The 10,692-nt window shown below is 35.8% G+C and overlaps 1 protein-coding gene and 1 long non-coding RNA gene across 2 annotated transcripts in view; one reads left to right on the top strand and one right to left on the bottom strand.

Moving 5' to 3' along the window:
- The window catches only part of LOC107655451 (FA complementation group L), a 21,656-nt gene extending 12,471 nt beyond the window's left edge, over nucleotides 1-9,185 (bottom strand). The window contains exons 1-7 of the mRNA XM_016442941.1: nucleotides 8,896-9,185; nucleotides 8,677-8,735; nucleotides 8,094-8,154; nucleotides 7,720-7,776; nucleotides 7,454-7,551; nucleotides 4,583-4,679; nucleotides 2,358-2,426 (exon numbers count right to left, since the gene is read on the bottom strand). Coding sequence (XP_016298427.1) covers nucleotides 2,358-2,426; nucleotides 4,583-4,679; nucleotides 7,454-7,551; nucleotides 7,720-7,776; nucleotides 8,094-8,154; nucleotides 8,677-8,735; nucleotides 8,896-8,982 — 528 coding nt within the window. The 5' untranslated portion in view covers nucleotides 8,983-9,185. The remainder of the gene's footprint in view (nucleotides 1-2,357; nucleotides 2,427-4,582; nucleotides 4,680-7,453; nucleotides 7,552-7,719; nucleotides 7,777-8,093; nucleotides 8,155-8,676; nucleotides 8,736-8,895) is intronic.
- Nucleotides 9,186-9,598: 413 nt separating this feature from the next.
- LOC107655426 (uncharacterized) overlaps nucleotides 9,599-10,692 on the top strand; it is a 9,547-nt gene continuing 8,453 nt past the window's right edge. The window contains exon 1 of the long non-coding RNA XR_001630434.1: nucleotides 9,599-9,674. This is a non-coding gene — a long non-coding RNA (uncharacterized LOC107655426). The remainder of the gene's footprint in view (nucleotides 9,675-10,692) is intronic.

Below are 10,692 nucleotides of genomic sequence, written 5' to 3'. Positions count from 1 at the left end.
TCTAAATGGGGACATTACATAGACTTCGATTGTTTTTATATACAGATAGTTATACACTTTTTAACATAAACCCACCCCTAACCCTCACAGAAAACTTTCTGCATTTGTACAATGTCAAAAGTCAAAAAAACTAGTTTACGGTACGTCAAATACAGGTGCGCTGTGTGCTACATACTGCGCATCCATTGAGCGCATCCAAATAGTACAGATCGCTTGACGGAGAGCGAAACTCAAGCGCTCAGTCAGCGTATTTATCGAGTGAAAATCTGTGTTGAACGCCTCACACACACATACTGGCGTGTAAAATCTAAGACTTTATTAGCCAATGGCTAATGTTAGACGTTATTTAGTCGCCCAGAGTAAGATTTAGTCGCATATGCGAGTGATTTACTCGCAATGTAGAGGGTTGAGTAAATAAATCAATAATTGCACACAGAGAAATATGTATTCCTTAATGCTCATAGTCTATAATTGTGATTGTTAAGGACCCACCACGTAATGAAGCAATGCTGGGCTAAACAAATGATTATTATACTGTATAACACACAATACATAGTGGAAAAGCACAGTACCTTAGAGTACAATATAAACATACATGTACATGAATATGGTTATCATTCATTATCACTGTATAGGGTTGAATCAATAACACAGTCTTGGTCATTGGTATCTCAGTATAGCTAATAAATGGATACCTTTGACATGGAATTTAGACCACTTAGCGCTCATAAAATAAAATTAGAGATGTCAATATATTCAATAATTAAATGGCAATCATTTACATTTAATTTACATTTCTATTTTTTATCATTGTTTTGTAGTTGACATGTTTAGGGAAACAAAACAAATAACAATAATTATTATTATTATTATTGTAGAAGAATGGCAATATTGTTATCTCTTATGACTATAATATCTTATAAATAGCTTTTTTCTTTATTTGTCAAGCATCTGCTAAAGAACTAAATGAAAAAAGTGATATATAAATATATTTATAATATTAATATAATAATTATATTTTTCAGTTCAGATTGCATGCATATGTCTAATAGATAAATATATTTAATACAAATGTTGTGTGTGTGTGTGTACATTAATGAGGAAAAAAAAATAACTTAAATGATTTTAGCAAATGGCTGCAATATAACAAAGAGTGAAAAATTTAAGGGGGTCTGAATACTTTCCGTACCCACTGTATATATATATGTATATATGAAATTACATAGTAGTGACAGTAAAGGCATTTAATTTTTATTTACAATATTACTGTTTTCACTGTAGTTTGGATTAAATAAATGCCACTTTGGTAAGCATATAACTTCGTATGACTTACTTCGAAAACATTCAAAACATCTTAACGACCCTAAACTTTTTATGTATATGCCATTTAATTTTTTGAAACAGACTGAGGGGGTAAAATTCATGCAGTGAGCATTGTTTCTCTTTGTGCACTCCAGGAGTGGGGCTGGGTGGCTGGTTGAGTGCAAATCCCGCTGAGACACACCTGCACCGCTGTGTCCGCCACCAAACAAAGAGCACACCCCGCCAAATCTCCTGATCCATATTATACATTACTCACAAACTCACTGACTCTCTCTCACACACACAGTCAGTTGAGCGCAGGTAATCACTACTCATTCAAATGTACGTGAGAGGTAGGCAGACAGGCCTTTCTCTTCCCTGAACAGAGGAGATGAATCAAGACATCAGCAGCGCAGCAGGACTTTAGCCGACAGAAGGCTGCTATGTGCTGAGCTGGTCTTCTCTGTCAGAGAGCCATGTTCCACTGCCATCCCTCACCCAACACAACGCACAACCCTCCCTAACTCACACCACTGCTGTGCAATATGCCAAGTCTCTTTCATCCACCTCAAAGTAATTGGAGCAAACGTATGACTGAAGAGGAGCCTGTTTTTCAGGGGAGGAGGCGAAAACATAGGACGATGATAAAAAGAAAACGACAGTGAAAAATGGGTCTCCGTTCTCGCTTTTAATTGTTATACGTAAGAGGAAACTTGTCGAGGCTCATTAGAGGCTGCTAACATATGTAGCTTTCCAGATCGCCATCCTGTCAGTTTATTTGGCACAGTTTGAGCCTTTGTGAGCGGAGTTATTGTTTTTTTTATGGAAGCAACATCAAAGTGGCGGTGGAACGGAACACCTTTTATCAAGAAAACCACTCCTTCAAATGCCAAAAACAAACAAACAAACACTTTGTTAATTAAAAACATTGCACTTTAATTGTTTTTCTAAAAAAAAAAAAAAAAGGACAATTTTGGTAACATGATAAAAAAGCCAAATCAACTTTTCAATAACAATTTGTTCTGTTCAAAAAGTTTTAAGTAATTTATGACTACCTGAGAGGTCCACATGATGACCAATGGAACAGGGAGATCTGCAGAAAACTCTGGGGCCTCAGTTGGATACTAAAAATATAGAAAGAAGACAGAGATATATAATCACAGTTTAAAACAGTATATATGGTAAGCAAGTAGTAATTTAGCAGATGCATCATGCTTTTATCACTAAAAATGTTAATGGAAGTCTGGAATGGTGTTTTTCAAATATTAAAGTGTAAAAGGTAAGATGTAGGCATGCATTAATGCTTATTACTGCGTTTTGTTATGTATATAATTATTAAATATCATCCTTCCTTGTGCTTATTTAGTGAAAAACGTTGTAAAAAAAACATGCTTAGGTTATTTATAACTAGATTTTTTTACTTTTAATCTACTTGGCAAAAATGGCAATTTGACTGAAATGGTGGCTCCTGCTAGTAATTGTATAAAAAGTATAAAAAAAGTACACTGAAAAGTTTGGGGTCAAATTTTTTATTTTTTTTTAGAAGTGACAGTAAATTACAATATTACATAAGAACTCTATTTCAAATTAATGCTGTTTCTTTTGATCTTTCATCAAAATACTCCTGATAAAAATGTCACTATTTCCACAATAGTACTGAGCAGCACAACTGATTTTAACATTGATAATAAGAAATGTTTCCTGAGCACCAAATCAGTAGAATTTTTTTCTGAAGGATCATGTGACACTAAAGACTGGAGTAATGGCCGCTGGAAATTCAACTTTGCCATCACAGGAATAAATTACATTTTAAAATATATTCAAATTGAAAAACAGTGATTGCGGTACTATTGTTCTTCATTTTGGTAAGGCTTAAATAGCATAAGAGACTTGGAATAATGACAATGGTATATAATATGAATACTAAACAGTAGTGCATATTATATAACATTATATATTATTTATATATACAATTAAATAATAGATGAATACAGTATATTAATAATACACTTATAGTAATAAGATTACTAGGACAACTTACTACACCTGAAGACCTTTCTTATTTAGCCTCTTTAAGCTTGAAATTCTCTTACATGTTTCCACGCTTCAACCAATAATACAACTATGTGTATGACCCCACAACCCACATTTCCACCAGCAGCAGAAATGCTTTTACTTGCTCCTGTTGAGTAAGCTGCTGCTGGGTGACGGAGGGCCTCGTGAAAGGTGCCCGGCTCTGGGAAGATGAGCAGATGTGAGGTGGGTAGATCACGGCTATTTTTAGCACCCAGCAGGACGGTGGGCAGGTGGGCACAGGGGGCTTCTCACGCCCTGCTGAATCTCATCAGGACCCCGTGCAGTGTCCGCAAGGAGCCACTGGCATCTATACCATGCCACCACTTGCAATGCCAAGCAGAGCTCACTCACACACAGCCCGACTTTCAGACTAAACCACTCACACGCCACAATTTTCTGCTTCTTCTGTGGCCCCTGTAATCACCTTATGAAGATCACTCGTGGTCTTATCTTTGCCACCGCATCGCTGCACACTCTCTCCCCTCTCCTTCAGGATGCCAAGCAGAGCTCACTCACACACAGCCCGACTTTCAGACTAAACCACTCACACGCCACAATTTTCTGCTTCTTCTGTGGCCCCTGTAATCACCTTATGAAGATCACTCGTGGTCTTATCTTTGCCACCGCATCCCTGCACACTCTCTCACCTCTCCTTCAGGCCCTGCCACAATCTCACAGCTCCATCTCTCAACATAATCTTACAGTCACAGTACATTAGTGCCACCTGCTTAAAGTTAGATACTAAACCAAAGTTCTGCTCCTTCTGCTGTCCAGCTGAGTCTGAGGATCCTGATACAGAAAGCTGTGTGTACTAGTCCAGCCATCTGTGACCCACAAAAATCAGAAATGTGCAAATTAACTAAATATTTTAAGTTTCTTTTTTTGTGAACCCTAATATGAAACTTATTTAATAAAAAAGGAGAGGTTTTCACATTTAGAAAAATGTGGCTCAATTTTGACAGTTTATAAATAAATTACAAATATATATGTTTTTAATGCAGCTTTGGTAAGCATAAGAGATAAATAAATCTTATTTATTTTTCTTATATAAATAATCATACTAAATTATTGCGTTAAATTGACAAACCTAGTTTTTACTGAATGCAAATCACAAAACTCTTAAATAAGGACCATGCTAAACTGACCATAAAATAAAAACTGAGAGAAAATAAGAAATGAAATAGGGCTTGACCCTTGGCTTCACCTTGGACTTGAGCTTGACTGCAATGGCGTGTTGACGACCTGCAGAGTCCTCTGCCTTCAGCTTGAGTGTGCGGAACTCTTCATCGATGAAGAGCAGCCTGCCAAAACAGATCAATAGCACCACACATGGTTTTGGTTGATTTCTTCATTTAAAGATGCTCCTCAGACCTACACAATTCTTTCTCCTGGCCAACAGTGCGGAAAGTCTTGAATCGACTACAGCGACCACAGCTGATTTATTGCTAAAATTCCAGCACTTCACATGACACTTGCATTTCAGCAGCATATTTACGAGTCGTATAACACCATATCGCGGTTAGTCCATTCATGCACACTTTACTCTGAGTGTTCCCATCGGCTAAAACTGCAGGATCACATATCCACATTCTGTCCCTAAGCACTTAGATCCACATACAAACTCTGGGAGAAGAACTTCTACACTTTTTTGGCTCAAATTTTATTTTAATTTGTAAAAAAAAAAAACTTAATACCACCACTCCCAACCAATAAAATATAGAATGACTTAACATAAGTGATCACACTGAAGAAAAGTAATGTTCTTCCTCCGTATTTGTCTTGTTTTCCAGTGCAAATGTCTAAATATTCTTAAATCAAGAGACACTTACTTGAGAAGTACAATGACGTAAGAAGTTTTGTTTTCTGTGAAATTGATCACAATGAAGTGAGTTTGATTAAAACAAGAACAATGTTGTAAGATATCTGCCAATGCGCTCAGAAAAATGTATTTAATTCAAAAGGAAAACAAGTTCTCATACCCCACTAACTGATATTTGTTCATGTTTTAAGCATAAACTCACTTCATTTTGTTCAATTTCCCAGAAAACAAAACTTCATTCTGCATCTCAAGCAAATGTATCTTGATTTAAGGACAATGGGATATATATTCTAGAAAGCAAGACAAAAATACTGAGGAAGATATTCATTTTTTGCAATGCATGCAACATTTAATGTCACAACTATTATAATTCAAAACTGTCTGCTCTGATTTAAGACCTTTAAAGGCCTTAATTTGTAGAAAGGCAAATTAAGACTTTTTTAAGACCGACAGAAAGCCTGTATGTAAGCTTAGTGAATGCACATGTATAATGAACAGCCGCTATTTTATAAATTTTTATGAATGTATATTATTACATTTTAAAAAGTGCTTTATTAGCTTATTTTAAAACCGTTAATGGTGACATTGGTGGTAACATTTGTGAACACTGTTTGTAATTTTTAATGCAAACATTTTGACAGATCCACCTACAAACTATCTTTTTTTCTCCGTTCCAGTGTTCAAAATGTCCTTAATGCTCTGTGTTTTTCTCTCACAACCCATGAAGCAATGGGATAAATCTTTTGCATCACATTCAATTACATGAGCTTTTGGCACAAAATCACACCAATCATTCATTTCCTCAAAATTGAGATCTCCTTTCTGAGCTGGAACCCCATTCAGCCACTCTGCATTCTACAGGGATCTCCCGCCACAGTATCAGGCCTTGCTGGCGTTCACCTCAGTTGATTGAAACAGCTTGACGGCTCGATGTCTTGCTGGGAGGATTGATGAGAGCATTACATTTGCAACTAGAAAATCAGCTCCCCTCATAAATGGTGAAGGAACATTTGGCATGTTTGCATACAAACAGGCCATAGATGGAAGCATAAAGCTGTACAAAAAAAAAACAAAAAAATCGGAAGAGTAAGATGAGGAAAACACAAACTCTAATACCGTCAAGGCCACTTTTGCGAAGACTATTCGTCACAACTTTCCAGATATGCAAAAAGCCAGCTGCTGAAAATAGTACAGTTATTCCATTCTCACAGGTGCCACCAGGGATCATGGGTTTTAAGATATAACTGCTGGCTAGAGTGAGATGGTGAGAAGACCAGCCAATAGGAAACTTGCTCAGGTGTCATTATCTTGGCGGGGTGTTAAAAGACCACAGCGAGAGGCCCCGTGCTTCTCTCTCATACATGTGCAAGGTGTGACAACCTCTCACCATGGCTCCCATGCACCAATTGTCTAAAAAATCTGAACCGTTTCAGATGACAAACGCAATATCTCACAGTGAAATGGGAGCAAAATGGGATCAAAGTCAAAATATTCAAGTTTAATTTACTTATGACCTAACGCTTTGCTGTGATATTCCAAATAGCATACTTAGACTGCACTATAAAGCAGCCAGAGACTGATGTTTTGTAATTTTCTAAATATCCGACTCTTTTGAACTATTCTGGGGATAAGAGGGGAGAACAGACCTGACCCCATCTATACAGTAATTAACAGTAAATGTGGCTTCTTCAAGGCAACTAAAACTCATTAAAATGACCAGGTTCTGCGGCACTTCCCCCTTCCTAAACCAATCAGGGTCCACTACTGTGCCGGACTTGAGGCTATTAACAGAGACACGAATTAAGGATCTTAATTAATCTCAAGTGCATTTACAGATAGCGCTGGTGTATAATACTTCTGACCGCAATTCAGGTCTGAAACGTGCACCTTATTTCCAGCCTAACTTTTCAGCCTACATTTCCCCATTAAACTTGAGAGTGGGTCTCCAATTAGACCAATTTGCATTTGCTAATATCATAATTATATCTTTGGACATTAATAGAAAGTGGAAAATGAGAAGCCTAGTGAAATCACAGCTTGATACATGGCGGACAGACACCACATTAGCCTCTTCTATTACAAAGCAAGACATCTGACAGGCTGTTTTCATGAAACTATAGTAACTTTAGTTGATGACAGAAGTACGTGCTATTAATGTCCTACACGTTTACAGTAATGCAAAGGATTTGTACTGTATGTAATTATAAGAGAACACAACGCAATGTGAGAAGCACTAGGCCAATAGAAACATCATACTTATCCCATCCTAAGATCTCCATTTCTGTTATCAGCTGGGAATAATACTGAGGTGGTGAGAAAGACTGACATCCTGGTTGGCTCTTCAATGCCACTTCCTGATAATAGACAAGTTCGTAATGAGAATTATTTATTCTATCTGCGGGACTCATGTGCTTATTATGGTAATATGATGCTGAACATTACATCATGTATAACATTTGTCAACATGAATATGGTAATGTCCAACCCCTGGATAAATCGTGCAATATTTTAATAATATTTACCAATACTGTCCTGAGTTCCAGGATAAAAGCCATCAAATTAGCTGAATGCTGTAACCTCTGTTTAAAGAAAATAAATACAAATACTGTGATTAAAGTAGAACATACAGAGTGTCAAAACCAGCAACTGTCATTTAACTAATGAGAGTGACCATTAGAGTTAATTATTAATCATTTTAAATTCGTAAGAAAATAATGAACTTTAACTAGTTAGGGTACCGCATAAATCTAGGCAGGGCAAATCATAAATCTAGTCTTTTTACCCTAGAGGCATAGGGAAAAAGCTTTTTCCCCCATGCCAAACATTGTGTGTTAATTAAGACGTATTTCTAGAATGATGAGAAATAGCTGCAAACTATTTCCTTTTCCTATTGTACCTGCTTCACAATATGTTGATAACCATGAAGTAGCCGTTTCATTTGCCAGCAACAATGCAATCTGCAAAACAATCAAAGACAAGCACAAGAAAATAAAATAATAATAATAATGATATCTGTTGGAATTATATATATAGATATATAGATATATATAACAAGTCAAATGAAACAGTTAAAATGACAATAATAAAAATCGACTCTTTATACGTGACTTAAATATACTGGCTCAATATTATATACACAAACTTAAATGGAATGAAAAAGCTTTTCACTAATTTAAAAGCAATTTGGTAGCTTTATCAATAAGTACAAATATGAAACTGATTTTACAGTATTTTTGCAATATTTTACAATATGGAATATGTTGTTATTAGTGTAACTGAGTTGTATTATTTACGACATTTTACATATGATCATAAATTGTATATGGTGTAACGTTCTTCACGTTGATTGATATATGTTGTTTATGTTCTTTGTTACCTCAATAAAAAAGGCAAAGCCAATATACACAGAAATAATATTCGATGGACATCACATAAAAGAAAAAAAAACTACTATTAAAGAAATACTATTTCAGTCATACTTAGCCTGTTTCATCTGATGATCAGGCGGTAGAGATATTCTTATCCTGAAGTCTTTTTCCTGTCAAAGATTAAATAATGAGAAAAATGGGAGACTTGTGACAATCGCTTCACTGGTATACGATTCACACGACATTACATATCCACACTGTAAACGCAGCTGACAACCTACGCTGTCTTCTTTAGCATGACTGTGAACTGAGCTGTGAAACTTGTCTTATCAGTACTGTGATGAACCCGTCATAGACTGTCTTCTCCTTATTAAGCGCAATGATCATAGGGCTTTCTCTCATCAGCAAACAGCTCATGATGAAAAATAAGTACGTTAAAGCACGGGCTGAATATAAACCGCTAGCTAAACACCTATTTAGATGTCTCGACAATAAACTGAACCATATAAACACAGCCTAAAGTTTTACAGGCATAAACATTTCAATCGCTGCAGTCAGAAGCTTCTTCCACTGTTGTGATACAGGCAAAGCGAAAGTAACTTCCCGCGAAAAGAATCGAGCGTCGCTGACGTCATTAAAGTTTGAATGACAGAACTTTATTTGAACTAATTTGCAACAGGATTTAACCACATAAGGCCTGTTTAACTGTTAATATTTGAATAATGTTAACCAAATCTATCACTGCAATATATCAGCTGTGTAGACGTACAGAATCTCAACATCTCGTAAAATAAAGGTGCTATTGCGCAATATGTGAAGTTTAGTATTAGTTAATCATTTGATGGATGATTTAATTCGCTTCTTTAATTAAAATCAAAACAAGCAAACTACACAGTGCAACAGATAGGCCCTAGGTCCCGTGTGACGCAATGTTATTTTAGGAGCATTTTGCAGCAGTTGTATGACTTCTGTCCTCCAAACTAATTCCAGTACCGCCATATTTTTGTTGTGTCTATTGGGTGAACAAGTGAACGCAATAAACCCAAACTTGCATAGATATAGTCAACTATGAAGAGCTTGAACAGTGTTTTCAGGACTGACATTTACAGGTAGGGGCAAATTGTCACACGTTTTATGAAATCATAAATTATAGTAAATAATTTGTGGAAATCGTTCGATGTAGGTTTACATTTTTACCTTTTTTTATTTTTATTTTTTTACAAATGCAGAAACTGAGTATTTGTAGCCTATATGAAATTAACAATGCTTTTTTTTTTTGACTGAAATATTTAAGTTTACATTACTTTTTTAAATTAATGTTTTTTATATTATTTCTGTTTTTTTTTTTAGCTTTTTAGATTAGACTTAGATTATTTTAACAATAAAACTCAATAAAAAGTAATTAATGTCATCCCCTTGGAAGTTTGCTGAGGCTCCTTAATGGGCCATCTAGTTGAGATCTTGTTTAAGGCATGTTTCAGTGTGATGTTAAATGCACTTTTAAATATTTGTTTTAACTGGGCAAAACGGTGGAAATCTTAAAGATGATGATGATTATTATTATTATTTGTAGCCAAGATTATGGTGTCTATGTGTTCATACAGAAACTGGGCTAAATGATGTGACACATAGCCACAATATTCCAAATATCAGCATATATCAGTTGTTCTCTGACAGGTTTCCTTTGTGGCAACACTCCACTTAAACATTTCTTTTCCCCCAATAGACAGCATCTGTCTTGCATTAATACTAGAGTGAAAATATAAAACGTGAATAATAACTTTACCCTGTCTTTGTCATTTTCTGCTCTGATGCTATGGATGCAGATGTTTATGGATGAATGTTTTGATGTCTAATTCCCTCTTCATTAAACATCACAGGCTCTAATATGCAGTGTTTTTTTTTTAATCCAAAAATGCTCAAATATTCAGTAAAGCTGCCTTTAAGCAAACACACATCATTACAGCTGAGAGCCCTGTATTGGAGTGTGTGATTGTATATTGCTTGTGTAGAGTGTCAAGTGTGCGTGCTACACATTGTGCCTGGAGAGATTGATGTTTTGTCATCCACCTGCTTCTAAGCTGTAAAAGCAAGCGCAGCAAAGGCAAATCTACCCAGCTTCAAAAT

This window comes from Sinocyclocheilus anshuiensis, unplaced genomic scaffold (assembly GCF_001515605.1).
Source record: "Sinocyclocheilus anshuiensis isolate Anshui unplaced genomic scaffold, SAMN03320099.WGS_v1.1 scaffold763, whole genome shotgun sequence".
Lineage (NCBI taxonomy): Eukaryota > Metazoa > Chordata > Actinopteri > Cypriniformes > Cyprinidae > Sinocyclocheilus > Sinocyclocheilus anshuiensis.
The sequence above is the reverse complement of the archived record's forward strand: the minus strand, read 5'-3'. Positions and strand labels throughout refer to the sequence as shown.